The 23361-nt window shown below is 43.5% G+C and overlaps 1 protein-coding gene across 1 annotated transcript in view; it reads right to left on the bottom strand.

The window, feature by feature from the left end:
• Nucleotides 1-23361, bottom strand: part of CABLES1 (Cdk5 and Abl enzyme substrate 1) — a 501414-nt gene that overhangs the window by 299559 nt on the left and 178494 nt on the right. The window contains exon 3 of the mRNA XM_086965640.1: nt 7484-7576. Coding sequence (XP_086821766.1) covers nt 7484-7576 — 93 coding nt within the window. The remainder of the gene's footprint in view (nt 1-7483; nt 7577-23361) is intronic.

Below are 23361 nucleotides of genomic sequence, written 5' to 3'. Positions count from 1 at the left end.
TCGGAGAATGTGTTGCTTTTTGGAGGTACCATAGTGAGATGTGAAGTGAATTAGCCGGCTCCCTGAGGGAATACCTAAATAGGTTTAGGTATAAAAACATATTTCTTCCATGTTGATTCTGTATCCCCAGGGAATTAAAATATGACAATAATGCAAACAAGGATCCTTTTCAGCACACCTTTATAAATGGAGAAATGTAGAGCGATTTTTTTGATGTTCTGCCAGACAAAGCTAGTGAATCGAGTATATTTTGGCTTCTTGGAAATAAAACAGTTAGTTGGGCTGGTTTTTTTTCAGTCTTTTGGAATACTATTGAGAAGCGCTTCTTGTAAAAATGACTTACAACTAGTATTTACAAATGGTTTGGTTTAAGTACAGTCTGTGGGCTGTCCTTTGTTTCTGTCCTAAGTGTTGATCTGTGGGTTAATCATGTTTTTAAATGTCTATGTGGTTCGTGGTTTCACATTAGTGATACTTCTGTAAGTAGATTGCGCTATTTGTGAAATAATGGCTCTTGAGCGTGCTGTATCATGTGTTCTGAGTGTATGACCCCTTCTGTATATGTCTGGAATGAGCTCAATGTGCTTGTTTGTGTTTTCTTGCTGTCATCAGTCTGTTATGCAAAATGTCATTTAATTAATATTAAATAAAAATTAAATAAAAATCCAGAAATGAACCATATGATATGCTAAATAACTACATGTTACTATTAGATTGAAAAGAGTAAGCAACTATGCACATGTACAAACTGCCAATGCTTAAAAGATAAAATTAGAATTCACATTGGATAGGAATAAAATAGGCCTAAAAGAAAAACAAAATTGTGTGTTTTTGCAATAAATAAACAATTATAAAATGTTACAACATTTTCCTTAGATACATTGTGTTAGATATAAACAGGCAAACACATCATCTGAGTAAATTGGATGTTGAACTAAAACACATATTATAGAACATGCATTGAAATGCCTTAGTTTTAAATAGACAGTCACCGTGCTTCCATTTCTACACTGAAAAAACCTTTCCAACCGCTGTGTTATAGCTGCCCCTTGAGGAACAGCTGTTGTTTTGATTGTAGGCCACGGAAAGACAGGAATGTTGACTCAGCCAGGATTTTGTCCGTTAAACACGGGGTAAAATCCTGCATTTCAGACTGCTGTTTTAAAAAGTTACAAAAATGAGGTTCATTATTTTAGATAACAGGAAAACATTTAAAGTAGGGATTTCTTTTCTTAAGGCCTTTTTACATAAGAACATTCTTGGTTCTGAAAATAAATAATGACTGTCCTTTTAAAAAGTGGCGCAAAACTTTTCATGTTTCAAGTTAGGCTTCTGTCTTAGGTTTATGAATAAATGCATCTAAATGAGATAGGCAAGGGATGAAGCTTGCTTTTCCTATGTGGAATTATCAAAATGATTGGTTTTATAAAAAAATTGTTTTAATTAATTATGAAAAAATTATTACAAATAAGTGCTTTCAAATTTGTTTTTTAATATTTATAAAGCTTAATACTCATACTGTGACCCCCTAGCATTAAAATTAAATTTAAGTTGTGTTGTACCACATAATGAGGTAATTTGCATATGAAATATCACTCTGCACAGGCGTAATAAACTCATTTTTAAAGGGTAAATATGAAGTTTTTCTGATTTCTCACTCCTGGGCTATCTAGAGAACATTCTGAGGATGACTATTATGCAAACAAATTATAGGATATTAATTTTTAAGTACCCCAAATATCAAAGTCGAAATTGGACAAAATTCACTAATTTAAAAAGAAATTCTGCATTCAGAGCAGCTTTTAACTTGCCTTAGGCCTCAGTAAATGTATACATTTAGGTATAATATAAACAGCTGCTGACTTCTATATTGTTAGACAGGTATACTGCACACTGCTTATAATTGAAAATATGTATAAAAAATTAGCAGAAGTTATTTTCTTAACTCTAAAATGACAAACAGGGGAATGGGGCGGAATTCGCACACAGAATAGGACAGCTGGGAAGAGTTAGAAGTCAGTTCTATATTTAGAAGCCTAGCATGGCTCCCAGAGCAAGGTCTGCTTTGACATTTTGACCTCTCAAACTTTTTGAACGACGACAGGGGAGAGAAGGAAAAGTTTTACTTTTTTGGCAAAAGCAGGCACTTTATGTACTCATATGATAGAAAACTATATAATGGTATATGTGAACTTTGATTAACAGATAAGCTTTGCCATGTTTATACAGCACTAATGCTTAAAAGCGGAGACAATGAAATGTATTTGACTTCATGTGCCCTCATGTTTCACTTGTACATTTGCTAAAAGGGATTGGGGTTTGGGTATTCATGTGTTTTTTTAGTTCTCTCAAAAGTGCTATGTACCTCCTATAACTTTGTTTATGGCCAGTTGCTACAAATAGGGGTTGATAGTGTTGACAGAAGTGAAACCTGTTTCAGGTTTCCTACTGTCAAAATGGGGGAAGGAGGCTAGCTCCTCTACAAATTAAGGCTAGGTAATATGTAAGTTGCTCTCTCTTTTTCTCAATTTCTTTTTAGCCTGTCTAAGCGGTCTGTGAAATAGCAATGAGACATTTAATTGGCTATTCAGTAACACTGTTTTAAACATTGTTAGCATTAATAAAATGAATTAGTATATATGTTATGTTACTGCCAATCCTGTTTGATGAAATTATGATAGAATCAGTAGTCTAGATTGTTGTTCCCTTGTTTTGATCTTTAAGGGGAACTAGATGTGGGTAGTTTTTGTTCTAAAATTCTTAGGTGATAACACCATTATTGTATGTTATTCTCATGCTACATAGTTTTGCAAGGGCATTGCTAGTTTTTTATTAGCTAGTCTGAGTAAACAAACTGACAGTCCTTATTAGAACTGATGTTGCATAGTTTGGATCATGGCACGTAGAACGCACGAAAGATGCCCATGTGATCCTTAGCAGATATTTTTGAAGGAAATATTGTTTTATAGATGAGAAACCCTGTTAAATTAGCAGTTTTAAATTTTCCTGTTCCTCCTATAACACGAGAGCATGGTCCTAAGCATACAATGTAGGTGCTTTTATTAAGAAGAATCATTTTAGAAGTGTCTGCAGTCCTGTACAAATAGTTTAAAGTAAAAGTGTAGAACATTTCCTTTTTTTTAGGGTTCTCAGATTAGTACACAGGAATACACCAATGTAAGGATTTAGGGTATGTCTGTGTTGTTTTTCTCTTTTCCTCACAATTTAGAAAATGAATACACTTCCTTGGCCGCTTGGGATTGGGTGATGTATTACTCTTGTCAGTTCACCAAAGAGTTCCTTTTATACTTGCCAATAGGTCCAGGATGTTTTTTTTTTTTACTCTCTCATAAATAGATGAAAGTGGTTCTTGGGTGCCTTGCTAATATATGGGGCATCCTAAGATTAGGAAGTATTCTGAGACTATCCTCTCTGTTGATAGACTGTTTCAGTGCCTTGTCTCAAGACATTTTGTTCTGTCTACCAATAGATATTTGCTGCCTTACAACCATTGCCAGAGGGGCCCGGACATCAGATTCAGCCTGGGGAGTCAGCGTCAGCACCAGTCCAGCTTGAAGCCAAAGTGAAGGTAACCAGCACAAGCATTGCTGGCAACTAGGGCCTCAGTGAAGGCCGAAGCCCTGTGATCAAGTGTGTACACCTGCCACTGTCTTGGGCGAAAGACGGGGTCACAAATCAGAAAGGAGAAATTATGGATCAAGTATTTAATGCAGGAACTGATGAGTATTTTTCCAAATCAAGGATTGTAGTGGTTTTCGTCACACACTTGCACTACCACTCTTTCTTTTTCTTTCTCTTTGTCGTCTCTAGTTGTGCCATACAATTGAACCACTCCTTTTTTGACCCTCAGACACCCTTTGTTATTATCAAGTATTTAATGCCCAGCTGAGAGTCACAGACCGACCAGGATGGCGATGAGGCTTTGCTTGAGGTGACCCCTTTTGAAACAAGGGTTGCTTCAGAGATCCTAGCATCAGGCCTCTGAATCCTGGTCCCAAAGTGAATGGAAGTTTGCTCCTTTGTTTGTTGGTCAAGAGATACCTGAGCACACTGGATGCAATGTGTGGCCCCAACGAATGAGCAGTGCACCAGCAGAGCAATACAGGAGTTAGGGGAGGACTTGAGTTTAGGGTACAGGTACTGTGTCTCTGGTGTCTGATAGATTGAAGTGAAGAAAACTGGTGCACTGCCTGAGACACTAGACAGGATCGCTAAGAGCATTTGCCTTGGTGGGTGACTGCCCTATCCTGAAAGAAGAGACTTTTTCCTTGAAACTGGGCTGTGATTCTTGAGTTGCGAGTTGTGCAGCTCCGCCGTGGAAACAAGAGCCTGTCTGTGAGCTCAAACGGACACAGGGAGAAGACTCCTGTCTGGCTGGGTGTACAGCAGCTTCAATTTCCCCAAGGACTTCTTCTTTTCTTTTTCTTGTTAATAATGTACCCCTTTGGATGTTCCGTTTTTAAGGAGGAGCAGCCCTTTGCAGCTCTTTGTTATAATTCCTATGGAGCTGTGTGGTCCTCCTGGACCCAGACATGATTGACGTTCTAGCCCCCATAAAAGGAAAATGTAAATGTCAATTGGAAAATGTTTTTATTAGATATGTGCTGTTAGCTATTCTGAAACTGAAATGAATAGTTACTGAAATGCATAGGAGCCCTGAAAATGTTTTACTAGACGGTTTTAGGATTTGCTTTTGCTTAGGACTAGAAAAATGATGATTCTGTTTGTAATAGTGGTCATTACTTTCTCCTGCTATCTGTATGTTAATGATGATCAGATGCTCCGTTCCCTTTGTATTCCTGCTTATACCTCACATATACCCGCTTAATGAAATGTTTAGAATGGAAAATGCCCACCTAGCAATGCATTAGGATATTGATAAATTTATGAAAATTAATGTGCAAATATTTTTTATGTTCCTCATGGATCATAGGAATGTCTTTAGGTCATGCTAAAAGGACCATCTGTTAAATATTGCAGGGATTTGTTAGCATGAGCTGAAAGCCATTTTGTATTTCTGGCAGCCATCCTTTTTGCCATGTGCTGCCAAGTGCTTGACAAGTGCTCTGTCCTCCCTCAGTGTTAACTGCTCTTGTAATCTGCCTAGAAACTAAATATATTTAGCATTTTCCACCTTCGCACATGCTCAGAAGGGCCTAGCTAGTAGAATGCACCTGCTCTTCTTGTAGAACTGTCAGGCTATTTTTGCTGCCGTATGGAGAAGTAACTCTCCTCCCACTTTGTTGAGCAAGCAGATCTTGCATGCCCATATTAGTCATTTTGCATGCTTACATGTGCCAGGACTGCCCCATGGTCTTATGCTGACTATGTAACCCTAAGCATATATAAGGCCTCTGTTTTATGTACTCCTCAGACGGCCTCATTCATTTGCTAAGGCTTCTGTGTGACGTAGTCTCCCTCATTTGAGGTTAATAAAGATGTTACTTTTATATTTCAGCTTCTGTGACAATTTCTTCTTTGTTGGTTTAAAAGGACCAAGTATCAGTGGGACCCCTGAGAAGGTTTCTATTTTCTACACTTCTATTAACTTTATCTACAGCTGCCTTAGAGTGCTCTCCATCAAGCTGTTCCAGAGGTAGGCATAGTCCATAGCAAAACAAAGATTTTTTTCAACAGGCAGCAAAACCTTTCTACTAGCCTACTAGGTCAATTATTTCAAGACAATGTGGGAAAAGCGTTCACTGTGCCATCCAAAAATAAAACCAATCCATAAACAGCTCGGCCAGGACACAAGCATTTCCTGGACACTGAGAAATACAAGCTAGCTCACATCCGGTATTCTTCTCTGAAATAAAACGTGACTGTACAACAGTCAGTAGTATTGCCCGCCATTTGCAGTCCATTTAAATTTCATTCGTAAATTAGAGTCCCACCAGGACCCTGAGCCATCATATTTTTAGAGCCTTGGAATCTGTGCTAAATGTTAATAAAAATATTGAAAGCATTGAGCCAAAAAGTAGTATTCTGCTTGCCAACCCTCTAAACAGAATAGTAGCTAATGTCCTGCTTCACATAACAGTCACAACTCTGTTTAATATAGTGCATTATATCATACTGTATTTTGATTTGTACGGAATGAGTCTCTCAAGTTTGATCAGGTGGTATTCCCTCTCTAAAGAGTCCTCCCTCTTGCTGAGATTGCTTCTAAGTGCATTTGAACTAAGTAGGTGAGGAGCTGGAATGAAGAACGGGGGCTGAAAAAAAGAGGATGCCGCAAGGTGATGAAAGTAAGGAAGGATGTGTTAGTTACAAAAAAGTGAAGTACTGTTAAAAAAAATAATCTGAAATTCAGATTTTTTTTTTTTAATTGTATCATGCGCTGACAGGTAAGATGATTCAGAAGTGTAGATCAAGAAGTCCCATTCGCCTTTCTGGTAGTGGTAGCACCAATAAGAATGGCCTAGCTTGAAGGCACCTCTTTGGGTGGTACTTTTGAACATATGAACGGAGATAGAAATCTGGGTGTGGTGCAAACATGTGCTGCTATCTGAAGTCAACTCAGACATTTATGGACCAGATGTCAGACAGACTGACATTATTGCCCCCTAAATAAAATTTACAACAAATTATACATTCCATTCACCGGACACTGGAGCAGTGAATCAATCTGACAGGGACCAGCATGTCCTCCCCACATCTAAAGATCCTATGCTACTATTCCTTCTGCTTGATAGACAGTGGAACATCATTTAACTTTTACTCAAACGGCCACTCTTTCTTCCACCTAAAAACACCACACAAGTTGATTATCCATTCACCACCGTTCACTACACTGGGATGTGAGTACTTATTCAATTCTGATGATGACCCAATGAGTAATCTGATATGGCTGAAACATCAACTACCCACCTTCTAGGGTTAATTTTGTCAGACATTGGCTTTTTTCTCAAAATGCTGTTTGGTTGATTGGACATGGAAAGTCATCCTAGAATCTGGTTTTTGCATAATTGAGTTGTGAATCCTCACTTTATAACACATTTGAGTGCTTTTTGCGGTGTTTCATTGTTTCAGACCGCGATGCAAGTCATGAAACCTCCCACTTTGTAACCTGTTCTATTCATATAAGAAAAATTTGAAGAAGGCAAGGCGACACGAAAGTAGGCTAATGTGTCTCTTTAATTAGAGAAAAAAATAAAAGTCCTTCCTTCCTAAAACAGCATTATTAATTTATTTTGAGCCAGCAAAAGATGATCACGGGGTGCTTACAACTACCTTTTGGCAGAGATGTGTAGTAGAGACATATGGCTGTATTTGATGTAATAGTGTCCCTTCTGAGCCCCTTGTTTTTGTACGTATGTATGTGCTTGCGTACATATACACACACACACACACACACACACCCACACACACATACCCCACCCCCGCATGCTTTTCTGCCCGTCTCTTCCCACATAACGTCCCACCAAGAGGCGCACCACGGAAACCGAGGCGTTCACAGTACCTGCCGTTCCTGGTGTCATGCTGGCGCATGTTCTTTATGAAGTGAACTTTCTTAAAATTCTTTGGTCTGGGTGAGCCCGACAATGTTCGGCATCTGAAAGAATGTACATTACACAAAACATGTTAATGTATGACAAGCAATTATTTAAAAACACAATGGAAGGTCTGACCGATTACTCAAGCTACTGTGATTTTGACAGAACATGAAAAACAAGTAGGAGTTCATTCTAATCTGTCTGACGTATGCATGCATCATAAACAGGAGACCCCCATCATGCCATTGTGATGTTTGTGTGCGTCATGGACACGAGGCACAGATGTGAAGGGAGATGTCCATCTACTTTTTTTAGGTCGAGCTAAGCAGCGCATGCATGTGCGGTCTCTTCGAGACCTGCTGTAATGACTCAGTGGGCGTGCAGCCAGGTGATGTTTTTGCTATTGGCTGCCAGCATTTTCACTCACACATTTTTTATTGTGATTTGTTAAAGGCATTCATTTGTCATGCCTCTTTTACTGTTGCCCCTCCCCGAGAGCAGCGACTAAGTACAATCTTACTCCACCAGCTAGTTTTATAGGATCTGTTTTCCGAACTTCTTTTTTGTTATTTTGGTTTTAAAAAGCATGCATTCAATCCTTTGTGTTTGTGGTGGCACTGTGTTTTTGTCTTTGAAATAGTTTTGCATTCGTATTTATTTTTCAGGCTTTAAAGTTTATGTTTATTTGTATGGCACGTGAAATAAATTACTTTGGAAAGGTATCTAGCCTCATCACTGCAGCGCGAATTCCGCCGCAGTGCTGAACATTCCTATCGCAGGCGTGGTCATGACAGCTCCCGGCCATCATCAGCACACGCCCACCGTGACTCATGATGGCCGGGAGCCGTCATGAGCATCGAAGAGGTTAAACGTTCGTCTGTTTTGTGGTTATGTTTTATTTCTGGTTGTTTTGCAGTGCACACTCGCATCACACAGTAAATCACTAAATCTCCATATCTGTACCAAAAAAATAGATACAATTCATTAAATTTTCCTTTGCCTAACAGCAAAAAAAATGAATGAATGAATGAATACGTATTTGTATTGCGCATGGCTACCCGGAGGCATCCCAGCGCATTTAAGACCCATACCAGTATTCACTGCTCAAAGGAAAAGAAAGGTCTTCAACAATTTCCTGAAGGCGAGATGGTTAGGCTCCAGCCGAATAGAGTCAGGGAGCTGATTCCAGAATTTCGCTGCATGAAATGAAAAACGTTGGCCACCCATGCGTGTCCGTTTAATCCTAGGGACTATCAAAATTGTTTGTGGTTCGATCTAAGAGATTGAGTAATCTGGTGGTGATGAAACATAGGACGCAACAGGGCCGGGCCGTTATCAGTGGTTGACTTATGGACCATACACATGGCCTTGAACCAAACCCTTTCCTGCACAGTCAGCCAGTGTAGTTGTTGCAGCGCCGCCTTAGCAGAGCTACGTCTAGGGACATCCATAAGAAGTCGGGCAGCACAGTTCTGAACAGTCTGTAAGATTTTGATGGTTCCCTGTGGTGCACCCAAATAGACCGCATTCGCATAGTCCAAACGTGATAAAATACGTGCCTGGACTAGAAGGCGTCTGGCCTCAAGAGGAAGAAGAACCAGGACCTTCCTCAACAGTCTAAGCAGACCATAGCACGTAGCCGCGACCTTACGAGCTTGCACTAGAAAACCCAGACTAGGATGTAGCCATACGCCCAGACTCTTAATTTGTTTTTTTGGCGAAGGAGGTGGGCCGAGGCACCCAGGCCACCAAGGGTCTAGATTGATAGGGGCCTTGTACCCTAACATGATAATTTCGATTTTTGAGCCATTGAGTTTGAGGAAGGAGTCCATCCATTCAAGATCCTTACTGAGACAGGGGGTAAGATTGTTCTCCACTGTCTGGGCTGTATCAGCCCGTGAAAGAGAAACCACCAGCTGCGTATCATCGGCGTAGGTGACCAACTGAACTCCCCAGGGAAGAACCACATCAGCCAAAGGCCTCATGTAGATATTAAACATGGTAGGGCTCAGGGAGGATCCCTGGGGAACGCAATACTGCAGGGGGAGCGGTTTAGAAGTTACTTCATCTTCAAACACAGAAAACGTTCTATCAGCAAGAAAGGGCTGCAATCACTTGAGGGCAGTCCCTGTAACTCCTACCTCCCTCAGACGCTGAATCATAAGCAGGTGATTAACCGTGTCGAAGGCTGCGCTGAGGTCCAAACGGACAACAGCAGAGCAGCCTCCAGCATCAACAATTGTCCTTGCTTCCTCGACCACGGAAACCAAGGCAGTCTCTGTGCCCTGGCTACTTCTGAAACCCGTCTGAGTGGGGTGCAGGGCATCATTATTCTCCACAAACAATGATAATGTGGAGTTAACATGCTTCTCAGCGAGTTTACCTAACCCAGGCAGCAACGAGAAATAACTTCTATAATATACCTGCTGCTTCTATAATGTGCCCCAATACTAGCTGCTGTGTTTACTTAAAGACCATGCTTTATATTTTTCACCATTAACAAAATATAGGCGCCTGAAGCACCGGGTGCTAAAAAAACACACATCTCTCTCACCATCCACCCCCATTCACAACGAGGCCGTGCTGCCTTTGTAACACGGTAAATGCGCTGTTCACCTATGCAACCCCTTAAAAGCACCCCACATCTTCCTTCCCCTGGGAGGCTTTAAATAGCAACACAAACACCACGGGCACCAGAGGGTGCAGATAAGGGCATGTTTGCAGTACTTTCTTCCACTATCCCTGCACACAGCGCAACCGCTGTATAGCTCGGTGCACATAGACGAAAAGATGCCAGTGTATCGTTCTGTACCAGTCTATTTATAACCTGCAAAATACGCTGAAACGTTCGTTCCCAAACACATTTTTTTTTCCGGGGCTTCAAAAGTTATTATGAAGACCATTTCTGTGTTTCTTTTTAGGGCACCTTTTATATATTTTCTACTTCAAACACCATTCATATGCTGCCTGCCGTTTGTCAGTTGTGTTTTGTTTCCTTTTCTTTCGCTGTTCTGTTTGAATAAATGTTTACACTTTATTTAAACCATATGTCTTGTAGAGGAGATGTCATTAATACATACTCACGAGCACAGGTACACCGACATATTCATTGACACACACACACATTCATAAAGTAGTGCACAACATGTAACTCTGAACGTAGGTTTATATAGCGCGTCTAACATTGCAAACATCTCCCCATCATGCACCCGACTCTTGGCTGTATTTGTTTAAACTTCAAAACAACACTGCCGTCTCAGTTGAAAAGCCCCCATCCTGTTCTTTATAGAGCATCCATCAGTGTGTACATGGTGTTAAAAGACACTTATACAGCTCGTAACAATGGTAACGATCTTAAGCACTAGGCTACATTTCTCTTTATTATACCACTGCAGTCTCCAATTTAAACACATCTAGAAACTATTCAGAGAATTCACACCACTCTAGACTTCATGGCGCACCATTCTCTCTTCCTTCGAGAACAGCTCTGTTTCATTTTATAATAGGATTTCTGTTTCCTTTCAAAGCAGATTGTGAGTCGTTGAAAACTGATTGGCCACTCCAGACTGTATGGCACACCATTTTCTCTTTTTAATATAAATAAACAAGCATTTGCAATGCAATAGGTCTCGTATTTTAGAAACTTTGACCTATTGATATTGTAAATGACTATGCCTTTTATTATTGAAGGTTTTTTAAACACATAAATAAAAGGCATGGTCATTTACAATGCCAATAGCTCAAAATCTCGTAATTGCGAGACCTGTTGCATTTGAAATGTTTGCTTTAATAAAGTACCTGCAAAGAACAGGAAAAAGTGTGGCGTGCAGGAGGGTGCAGTCACCCTGGCAATGAAGGTGTTCATGTTTGATTAAATCAGCTGGGTTCTTCTTAGATATGACAGAACCTGGTGATTTATTCAATGTTTATGGGGGCGCACCAAATAGAAGTCCAAAAAAACAGTTTCGTTTGAGTATGTAGAAAAGTTCTTTATTTATCTTTATCCATTCTTAAAATACAGATCACCAGATAATATACAAAAAGGTCAGCCAACAGAATAAACAAGTGGACAGGACTAAAGGGAAGCAGTTTGGAAAAAGGGAATTACTTGACCCCACGGTAGCATCCTGCTACCAATAACCACAGACACCATTACTTAGGATTACTGGAGCTTTATTCTGCTGCATCCAACCTGTCTCCTGTCCCTACTCTAACTGCCCCTTCCTCTGTCCATCTCCTCCTCTTCCTGTTCCCCCTAGGCTCCACCCACAACCACTAGCCTGCTAACTTCATAACATCTCTCTCCTTTGTAACAAAACAAACAAACATACTGACTTCTCAGTCCATCTCTTCGATAAGTCTCTTGGGTGGACGTATGTCACGATGAGGTCGTGGCGACCTGGCTCTCGGACTAATAGTACTCAGTGTCTCATTGATCGGAGCAGTGCTCTCACGACCAGCTGAATGTGATTCTTCCGAACTGGGAGTGTCCATCTCACTCGTCATGGTTCTGGAGGTATCTCGTGACAATTTCTTAAAGTGCGAGATGTTTCTCGTGACTCGCCGCTGCTCGGACTCCGCCGTCAGCATAGTTCCTTTCCTCTTCGTGATCAGCAGTGGTTCGTCCTTGAACAGACAGTCGGTCTTTCTCTGGTGCTCTTGCTTGACGAGAACATGGTCCCCTTCATGTAATGATAGTGACCTCGCTCTTCTCCGGTGATCTGCATATGACTTCATTTTATCTTTATTGCGCTTGTCAGTTGCCATCATTTCTTGATGATCTCTTGCGGATGGTGATGCTCTCAAGGCTCCATCCCACGTAGGAATGCGATTCCTCATGGGGCGTCCCAGCATGAGTGTCGCTGGGCACTGGCCAGTCGTTGCGTGAGGAGTTGTGCGGTAGGCTCGGAGGACTTTATTGAGTGCCACTTGCAGATCTCTTCCTTCAGCGGTAGCATGTTGAAAGGTCTTCTTGAGCGTGGCCATGAATCTTTCGATTGTCCCGTTTGCCTGTGGCCAGAGGGGTGTAATCCTACGATGATGAAAATCTAGGTGTTTCGCAAATGCTGCAAAGTCTTGCCCATTGAAAGGGGGCCCATTGTCTGTTTTCACTGTCTTGGGAACTCTCCATGTTGCAAAGACTTCATCAAGTACTTTGAGAGTACTAGAGGCGTTTGTAGATGGTACGAAGCCTGCAATGGGATATCGAGAATGCTTATCAATGATGGCCAGCACATATTTGCCCGATGACAGGGGTCCATAGAAATCAATGGCGATCTCTTGCCACACTCCAAGGGGCAGGGTGGTCATGTGTAATGGTGCTGGTGGATCACTTTTGCCGGTGAGCTGACAAAGGTGACAATCCTTCAAGGTGGCTTCCACCAATTGATCGAGATACGGAAACCATACTCGTTCCCTTAGCGCCCGTTTGGTTGACACAATCCCCCGATGCCCTTCATGTGCAAGAGCAACCACTCCTTGTCTCAGTTGAGTGGGGATCACAATCCTCTGGTCTCGCAGTAGTATGCCGTCAGTGGTGGCTGACAGTTCGCCACATACATGCCGGAAGGCTTGCATTTCACGTTTAACAAAGGGATCAGTATCTTCATCCTGAGGGTCGTGTCTCCATCGGTTGTTTCGAACCCTGTGAAGGACTTTCTGCAGGATGACGTCTTGTGCTGTACTCTCTCGAATGGTATCCATGGGGATAGCTGGAGGTAGGGCCTGGTCAGTCACGAAGTGTATGTACTCTTCCGCGGTGGATGGATTAGAGACTGACGATGGATGTGGGTGCCGGGACATGTAGTCCGCTGGATTTTCAGACTTCCCCGGTTTGTGGATTATGGTGAATGTATATTCCTGTAACCGTAGGCCCCACCTTTCAATCCTAGGGGGCATCTTGGATCGTGGCTTTCCATAAATGGTGACGAGAGCTTGATGGTCTGTGATTAGGGTGAAGTGTTTGCCATATATGAAAACATGAAAATGTTCACTTGCCCACACTACGGCTAGGCTCTCTTTTTCGGCTGCGAGTAGGCCCGTTCCGGGTCAGTCAGACTACGACTCGCATATGCAATGATACAGCGTTGATCTGAGTCATTCTCATATTGTGCTAGGATGGCTCCAAGTCCAATGGGGCTGGCATCCACAGTTATCTCAGTTTTTCGCTTTGGGTTAAAGTATGACAGGTGTTCCGCAGATTCCACCGCTCTCTTGATTTCCTTGAATGATTGCTCGCATTGGGGAGTCCATTCGAATGGTTGACCTTGTTTGGTGAAGATGCGGAGGGGATGGCTGATTGTTGCGTAGTCTCTGATATAGCGAGCGCAATAACTGGCCATTCCGAGGAATGACCTGAGCTCACTGACGTCCTGGAAACACTTGGTGTTGTTTAACGTCACAATTTTATCAGGATCAGGCTTCTTGCCAGCGCCAGAGAAGTATGGCCAGAGAACTTCAGTGTGGCCTTATGGAATTCGCACTTCTCTTTGTTTAGAGTCAAGTTCGCCTCCAATAGGGCATGGCAGACACGATTGAGTGCGATGTCGTGCTCTCGTAGATCAGACCCATAGACAAGGATGTCATTGCTATAGTTGAGCGTTTTGGGAATGTTCTGAATGACTTGCCGAATTGCTTCCTGAAATATTTCGGCCGCTGAGGAAACTCCAAAGCTCAGTCTTTTATATCTGAACAACCCCAGATGGGTTGCAAAGGTGGTGATATATCTTGACCCTACATCCAGTTCCAGCTGATGGTATCCCTTATTTAAATCCAACTTGGAAAACACTGTGGCCCCATTGAGAGCTGCGATCATATCGCTCAGATGTGGTCCCGGGTGTCGTTCTCTTTCGATTGCAGGGTTGGGCAGGCGCATGTCCACACAGAGTCTGACTTTGCTGGCCGCGCCCTTCTTCGGGACAATAACTACTGGTGATACCCACGGTGTGGGGCCATCAGTGCACTCGATAATGTCTGCAGCTAACAGATCCTGGAGCTCCTCCTCAACAGCGGTCTGCAGATGAAATGGTACCCGTCGAGGGTGTTGAGCGACGGGTCTAACTTGTTCATTAATATGCAATTGCACTTGACAGTCTTTCAATTTGCCTAGTCCTTGAAATAGTCTGGGAAACTGGCGGGTCACATCTTGGTTGTCGCTGACCTTAAAGAGAATTTCCACTAGGTGAAGACGTTCAGCTGTCGGCAAGCTCAGTAGACAGTCTGCCTCTGGGCCCTTGATAACGTGGATGACTGCTGCTATGGTTGTGTTGTCATGTTTGAGGATCGTCGAGAACTTCCCCAGGCAGGGAAGTGGCTTCTTAGCCATCCACGTGAAGACTCTCACGGGTGCAAATGTCAGAGGAGGTCGTGGACTCATTCTTTCGTATTCGGTGACTGGAATGTAATTTAGGGATGCGCCGGAGTCTAGCACGAAATTTGTGTCATGATTGCCAACTTTGATATCCAGCCGAGGATATTTCTTAAGCTGGTCCAGATCTGCCGCTAGGTTCAGGTATTCAATGGTGTATGCTGAGTCTCGGGATGACGGTCTGGATTCCTTGGAGGGTGACCTCCGTTGCCACCTGGACCGACGTGACTCTCTGCTAGAGTGTGACGACCCAGAGGACTGCTCAGTCTGGTCTTGGACAGCTCGTGCATGGTGTCTTCGGGTGTCGGACCGAGACGTTCTTGGGGCACTGCTTCGTGTGTCAGGTTGAGATGTCCTTGTGGCACCACTTCGTTTCTCTTTGTTGTAGTCCCCACACATCACTTCGAAGTGATTAGTTCGACCGCAATTCCGACATCTCTGACCCATGGCTGGGCAACTGTCCACATGGGGGTAGTCATACCCACATCGGTAACATTTCCTCACTCTTTCAGGTTTTCTCTCTTTCTTCCACGGCTCTCGCCGCTGATATTTTGATTGTTCTTGACGGGAAGACGTGCGTGACCTCCATTGTCTGTCTCTTGAACTCCTTCGACTGTCACTTTTGGCGTGCACACGTCGCACTTGTTCATGACTTCCTTTGTGTCCTGTTTCAATATCAGCTGCATACTCCTCCGCCTGATCATAATCTCGTGTCATCTCCTCTATGTCATCTAGTTCATGTACTTTTCTCAGTAGGCGCCTCCTAAGTTGATCGGAGTAACATCCATCTATTATTTGTGATTTGATTGCAGCATCTGTTGAGAAATTATCAAATTCACAGTGTTTGGCTAGTCTCCGCAGGCGCATCATGAAGGCACTCATGGGCTCATCCTTCCCTTGCTGAGCAGAGTGGAACGTGTGGCGTTCGTAGTCTACATTCTTTTTGTGAAGAAATCTTTTATTCAAAGCGTCACGCACTTTGTCATAAGTATCCGCGTCAGCAGCAGGAAGGTCCTTGATTATTTTAACTATCTCTCGCCCCGCCAGGTTGCGCAGGGCAATCAGCTTCTTTTTGTCCACAATAATATCCGATCCTTCGATGTAATCTTCAAACTCTTCCAGCCATTCTTGCTATCTGGGACCCATGCTTCCCCCAGTTGTCACTTTGAGAGGCTCGGGTGCTCGCAGGTGCGACCCACCTGTAGCCTTGGGACTGGCGTCATTTAGTTGAGGCTGATTATCTTCTTCGTCGGACACCATTTTGCAGTAGGTGCCACCCACCTCCTATTTGCTGCAACGTAATGCTTGCCTAGACGTTGAGTCCAGTACTTGTCTGTGTCTTTATCAATCTCACTTGGTCTCACCAAAGCTTGTTTCTTTTGCCAATGCTTGTTTAGTTTCTGGTGCCAATGCTTGTTTATTTGCCAATGCTTGTTTAATGTCTGGTGCCAATGCTTGTTTATCTGCCAATGCTTGTTTATTTGCCAATGCTTGTTTATTTTCTGGTGCCAATGCTTGTTTATTTGCCAATGCTTGTTTGTTTTCCGGTGCCAATGCTTGTTTCTTTGCCTAGTGCCTGACTTCAAAATGGCCACCGCATCAACAGGCACACGAGGCTCTCTCTCTTGGCTCACTCGATCCTTCTTCCACTCAGGACTCACCGAAGGGTAGCTCACAGACGCAGCACACGCCAGGGTCCTCTTTTCTCCGGCTGTGGCCACAATCAGGTACGGTTGGGGTGGACTCCCACCTTGCTCTCCACTTCCCGCTCTGCTCCGCCGGTTGTAGGTTAAAGACCACGCATCGGGCGTGAGGTTTTCAAACCTCCGACAGCCCACAGGCTCCGATTCTGGCGCGTTCAGTCGCGCTTGGTCGCAAACTCTCGGGGGCAGCGTCCTTCTTCCCAGGGCACCTCTTCTGCACTTTGGGGCACTGGACAGGGTCGGAGTGGGCTCCCGACTCCTGTTTCCTCTGGGATGCTAGGCACCACGCATCCGGCGGGACTCGCGCTTTCGGCACGAAATGCTTTCTTGCACCGAGCGTTTCAGCGCTCGCTGTCGTGACTCTCTCGGGGCTCCCCAGCGTCTCTGGGGTCTGGGTCACTCGCTGCCGACTTCCTCCTCTCGGCGCCAACTTCATTCAGCAGCGGAGCTCGTTTCTTGACACTGCAGGGACAGGGTGGTTTCACGAGGTGCTGTGGCTTGTGGGTTTTACTCTATCCCACCCTCGTCGCCAGTTGTAGCATCCTGCTACCAATAACCACAGACACCATTACTTAGGATTACTGGAGCTTTATTCTGCTGCATCCAACCTGTCTCCTGTCCCTACTCTAACTGCCCCTTCCTCTGTCCAACTCCTCCTCTTCCTGTTCCCCCTAGGCTCCACCCACAACCACTAGCCTGCTAACTTCATAACACCCACGCTACCAGAAAAGACCGCTGTGCCCTGAAGAAACTCCCTGGTAGGGAGGGAAACGCGTTGGCTGACCTTTTTGTATATTATCTGGTGATCTGTATTTTAAGAATGGATAAAGATAAATAAAGAACTTTTCTACATACTCAAACGAAACTGTTTTTTTGGACTTCTATTTGGTGCGCCCCCATAAACATTGAATAAATCATCTAACTGATCTGGAAAGCGCAGCAACGTCAAACAGCAGCTGACGTTGGGTTTGGCAGCACAAAGTATAACAAGCATTGGCATAGCCAATAGGTCTCGCCTTTGGCACCTTATAAGTGTTTAGCCATGCAACAGTTGATGTTGTTGCACCAAGGATATTGTGCTGCATAACTAAATACTTATAAGGTCCCAAAGGCGAGACCTATTGGCTATGCCAATGCTTGTTTTCATGTGTTGCCGCTTAGGAGCACAAGGATCGTGAAGGATGTGGGCAGCAACCTCTGGAACTTTCCTAACAAGCGTCCATCTTGAATTTAGGCAAGCTCCGCCCCCAGGTGTGCGGATTTTTAGGGGCATTTAAAACACAATATTGTGCAAAATAAGCAATATTTTTTAAGACTTTTGAAAACCGAGATAAAAGTGAGAGTGCATGTCTTTGTGTTTTTTGACATCACTATACCCAACAGAAAGCACCTGTACTAGGCCTGGGTGGAGTTCCCGAAGTTTCACTGTACGGAATGAAACCCCTGCCCTTCAACACAATCCCCAGATGGCTATAAGTGCCGAGAAGCATCAGTAAACTTACAAGACCATATCTAATGTAACTGGTCCTTATGTAAAGGGCTCTGGTACCTTCGGGTAAAGTTTGCGCTATATAAAGTCGCATTAAAATAAATAAAATAAAACACAATCCCCAGATGGCTATAAGTGCCGCGAAGAATCAGCAAGCTTACAAGAGCATATGTGATGTAACTGCTCCTTTTGTAAAGCGCTGTGACACCTTCGGGAAAAGTTTGCACTATAAAAAGTTGCATTAAAATAAATAAAATAAAACACACTCCCCAGATGGCTATAAGTGCCGAGAAGCAGCAGCAAGCTTACAAGAGCTTTACAGCAGCAACAAGATTTAGAAACAGAGCAGCATGTGTGCTTTAAAAGTTAAAAAGTGGTGCAGCGTGCGGAGCGCTTTTCTCTGCTTTGCTTGTTGTTTAAGTATGCAGCGTGGGAGGAAGCGCTATAGCGCTGACTTCCAAAATAGATGTTCATCCAGAAAGTGGGGCAGAATAAAGCAAAACCTCTCCCTTTCCGCTCAAACAGCTCCACTAGAGCTGCGGAACACCAAAGGGTAGGTACGTATCAGTAAACATAAAAAAATGAAACCCCTTCCCTTCAACATAATGCCCAGATAGCTATAAGTGCAGAGAAGCATCAGCAAACTTACAAGACCATATGTGATGTAACTGCTCCTTTTGTAAAGCGCTCTGACACCTTCGGGAAAAGTTTGCACTATAAAAAGTCGCATTAAAATAAATAAAATAAAACACAATCCCCAGATGGCTATAAGTGCCGAGAAGCAGCAGCGAGCTTACACAAGCTTTACAACAGCAACAAGATTTAGAAACAGAACAGCATGTGTGCTTTAAAAGTTAAAAAGTGGTGCAGCATGCGGAGCGCTTTTATCTGCTTTGCTTGTTGTTTAAGTATGCAGCTTGGGAGGAAGCGCTATAGCGCTGACTTCTTAAATAGATGTTCATCCAGAAAGTGGGGCAGAATAAAGCAAAACCTCTTCCTTTCCGCTCAAACAGCTCCTCTAGAGCTGCGGAAGACCGAAGGGTAGGTACAGAGCAGTAAATATAAAACAAGGGAAAGTGAAAGCGCACGTTGTGCAGAATGCGCGAGCCATACGTTTGCCCGCTGTCTGGGCAAGTGCACATCTGAACGTGAGCGTGAGCGGGCGCGTGCACATATGCTCCCGCGTCGTGCTGCGTTGGAGGAGCTGGAGTATCGCGCCGGAGCACCGGGTAATTTTGCACTTTTCTCTGGGGGGGGGGGCTGGCTTCGGCGGCGGGCGGGGGGCTGGCTTGGTCGGAGCCAGTTTTAGTGGCGTGAGAAAAATGCCATTGTTCAGGCTTGCAAGGGAGACCGGCACATCGCGTGCCTGTAGTGGGGGGGTGGGGGGGGGGAGGGGATGTGTGCGCGTGTGTCTGTGTGTGCCTGCCTGTGTGTGTGCCTGCCTGTGCCTGCGTGTGCATGTGTTGTGAACAGCCGTCCGGGATCGGAGCGCGTGACCTGATCCGATTCCGGCCGGCTGCGTGCGCGTGACAGTCTGTGGTCTCTGACTAGTCCTTGAACGGGAAAAGGACTGAAATGATTACAATAGATCGCTTTGCGACAGCAGGCGCGACCTAAAAAAGGACTTATTTTGGAACTGGATTTTAGGTGCGGCGTTATAGGGTCCGCTGCTGCTTCTTGTGTTGATGACAGAAACTGGTGTTCAGACCAAAATTCACTTTCTCAACATTTTACCAGCAGTCCTTTCAACAGAGAGGAGCACAACAGCAATTGACTTACAATACACATCTCAGCTGCACAAAAGATGCATGATAAAGATCTTCTTTACACCCTATGACTACCTCTGCAGACCAAACCAATACAACAAAGCCCTGATCACAATTTCCTAATTTCGTACTCAAGTGACATGCATAACCAAATGGACATAGAAAACGGCCTTCTGTCGAGGGCCTCAATTAAGAAACCCCCAGGTTCCAAGTTTTGCACCCACTATAATTCAGGCTGCCAACACCATCAGTCCTCGAAACAGAAAGTCTTGGGGCAGAGGGCAGTAGCTACACAAATAGGGGTACACTTGGGTGCCTTTCAACCCGAGAGCATTGCTAGATTATCAGTCTGTTTAACTGGGAGGAAGTGTGCATGAATATCAGACTAACTGGTGTAGTATCTTCTGAGTTAGTGATGATGGGACCCTTTTGGTACCTGATGGACTCCGTAGAACTGTGATGTAAGTGTTCGGTGTGGTGCTTAGAGATCATGTTTAGCATGCAGAGTTCACAGTTACACACAGAGGAATAAAGACGTAAAATACCAAGCTTCGTGTGTAGCGTATTCGTTTATGAGTACCCAGGCTGGGGAGGATGTTACAACTGGTGGCGAGACAGGGGCTACGTAACACGAAGATCGACAGTGCTCTCCCGGAGAGTTTGCTGTGATCCAGCAAAGTGCTCATGCGTGCCACACAGGCCTCAGTCAAAGTAAAGATAATGTTTGACGTATGTGGAATCAAAGCACTACTCCAGCCAGTGCGAAGCTTTTGAAGATAACGAAAGCCTCACTGAGTTTGTTCATCGTGGGCCAGAAATCTGCTAGTAAGGCTGTGAAAGAGGTACTGCACTACTATGCAACACTGACCTATAAATCATACAGTATGACAACGCTAAAAGGCAGTAACAACCAGGTACGGAAAATGCAACGAGCAGCGCCAGACAGGTGCAAGAGAACGCTGTAAGTAGGATCAGAGAAATATTAGAGCTGGTGATAATCAGATATATTGAGAATACATTCACGCTTACCAGAATCTGAGTAAAGAGAGGCATCATACCACAGCATTTGGGCAAAGCCACCCATGTCAAGTTCCAGGGGTTGTGAATACAGACATGAAGAGGACACCACAGAAGGTGCTAGGTGCATTCCGCAGGATTCGAAAGTCGGTAAGAAGTTGTCAGGTTTCAATGGTCACAAGAAAAGAAGCCATACAAGTTTGGATTGCCCATAATGACCCCGTAGCAAGTACATCTCCAGAATTTACTGATGGAATGAATGGTGCAAGTCCAGGTGCAGAGCATATACATTTGCCCGTAAGATCCATAACTGGTTATGATGCCTCTTCATTCCTGAAACCACCACCTCCATTCGACATTGCTAAAAAGCCGAATATTGGTGATAGATAGACTGCCTAGATAGCAACGTTTGACAATTTTATTGCTGCACTGGAGGAAACAAATAACAAAAAGATTGTCAAATACCTCAACAATCTTGCTAGTGAAGAAGTAAAAGAGGTAATAAAGAAACTGCAGCAAACAGGAAGTCACGTACCGTCACAACATAGAAGCTATAAATCCCAAGTTCAATCCAATCCTGAATGTCGATTACAAAAGATATATTTTCAGTCAGGAACGACAGAAAGCAGTGAAACAATCGACTAATTTGTTTAGGTATTTGATAAGCTCAAACACTGCAAGTTAAATGAATTCAATGATGAAGAAGCTATACGTCTCTGAGTTAGCAAAAATTGTCTGTCAGATTGCTTCAGAGGACGAATGCTGAAAGAAACCCTTTGTCTGGAGTGAGTTCTCATGGCTGCCAAAGCTGAGGAACATGCTGATTGACAAGCTGCTGACATGGAGGCCGGAGGTGCCTAGAGTGAGTCAGTCATGAACATGAAAAGTAAGCAGAAACACAAAGCCGAAGGACACATAGTGATGTCTTCAATGAAAAAGAAATTGTGCTTTACATATAGATTTTCGTTTACACACGAAGGTAAATGTCCCGCAATTGGCAGGTATGCAAAGGCTGTGAAAAAGAGAACCATTTTGTAACTATTTCCAGGCCGAAGGAAAAACGAAGTGCTCCACGACGAGACAAAAAAATGGACGCCCGAACACTCCAGAAACGGTGTTCTACGCACGCCCACAAGGCCAAGCGGCAACATCAGCTGAGGAAAATCAACATTAAATTAAGTAGATATCGTCTAAGTCTTTGCCAAAGAGTTCTTCAATTTTATTGTCAAGTGACAGTCAGGGAGACTGTTTTGTTTTGTTGATGTTTACTTCATGCGCATGTCGGACTGGCGCATGCAAAGAAGAAAGTAAGCCAAAGGAAAGTCAGCGAGTAAAATCACAAAAGTCAGTCAAACATTGTCCGTAAAGTACACTGAAAGTAAATGCTCGCTCCATACCTTTTATTATGACTGTGGTGCATCGATAAACATTATGCATGAGGAGAAATATAATGAACTCTCTCCATTGCCTCATCTCACACCATCAAAGACTAAAGTGTATACATGGGCTGCATCGATGCCATTAAAGAGTCAAGGGTTATTCATAGCAACCATGAGACATAAAAAGACAAAAGTACAAGCACACATTCATGTACTTCAAGGTACTGCGTCAAGTACGTGTTTACTCAGTTTCCATACTGCTACTGATATGAGACTGACATCTGAACTACATCATGAATGCTCATCACAAAACAGTATGCAAGTTCCCTTCGATGTTTCATGGATTAGGAAAACTTAAGACCATGAAAGTGCACCTGCATATCAATGAGGACATTCGGCCTGTTGCTCAAAAACATAAGACAAATTGCTTTTCCTCTACAAGGAGCTGCTGAGAAAGAGCTTGAGACATTACTAAAGCATGATATCATTGAGCGATTAACTGGTCCATCTCCGTGGGTTTCATCCATACTGGTAGTGGCCAAAAAGGACAGTGAAGGAGCTTTATATGTGTGTTGATATGCATCAAGCTAACAAGGCAATTGAAAGATCACACAGCTAAACGGTGCCAAAGTCTTCTCTTGCCTTGATCTGAACAAAGAATTTCATCAATTGGAACTCGAAGAAAATTGAAGGTACATTACAACCTGTTCTACCCATATTGGTTTGTTCAGATCTAAACAATTAAGTTTCAGTGTGTCATCAGCTGCAGAACTATTTCAAGATGTCATTTGACGTATCATACACCCTGTCATGAATGCTTTCAATTACAGTTATGGCATATTGATTTTCGGAGCTACACAAAAGGAACATAAGGCTCTTATACAAGTATGTTGTTTACTTGCTGATGCAGATTTAACTTTGAAAGCTGAAAATTGTGAGTTCCTCAGAACTCCAATTCTTTGGCCATATCTTTTTTGATTGGGGCAGGGTGCCAGATCCAGCTGAAGTACAAGCTTTGTCAGCCACAACTCCCTCACAAGATGTTAACACGTTACATTCTTTCCTTTGCGTGGCCAGTTACTCTTTCCAGATACATACATGTAACTTTGCCACAGCAAGTGCTC

This window comes from Lissotriton vulgaris, chromosome 4_1 (assembly GCF_964263255.1).
Source record: "Lissotriton vulgaris chromosome 4_1, aLisVul1.2, whole genome shotgun sequence".
NCBI lineage: Eukaryota > Metazoa > Chordata > Amphibia > Caudata > Salamandridae > Lissotriton > Lissotriton vulgaris.
This window is presented reverse-complemented; position numbering and strand designations above follow the sequence as displayed.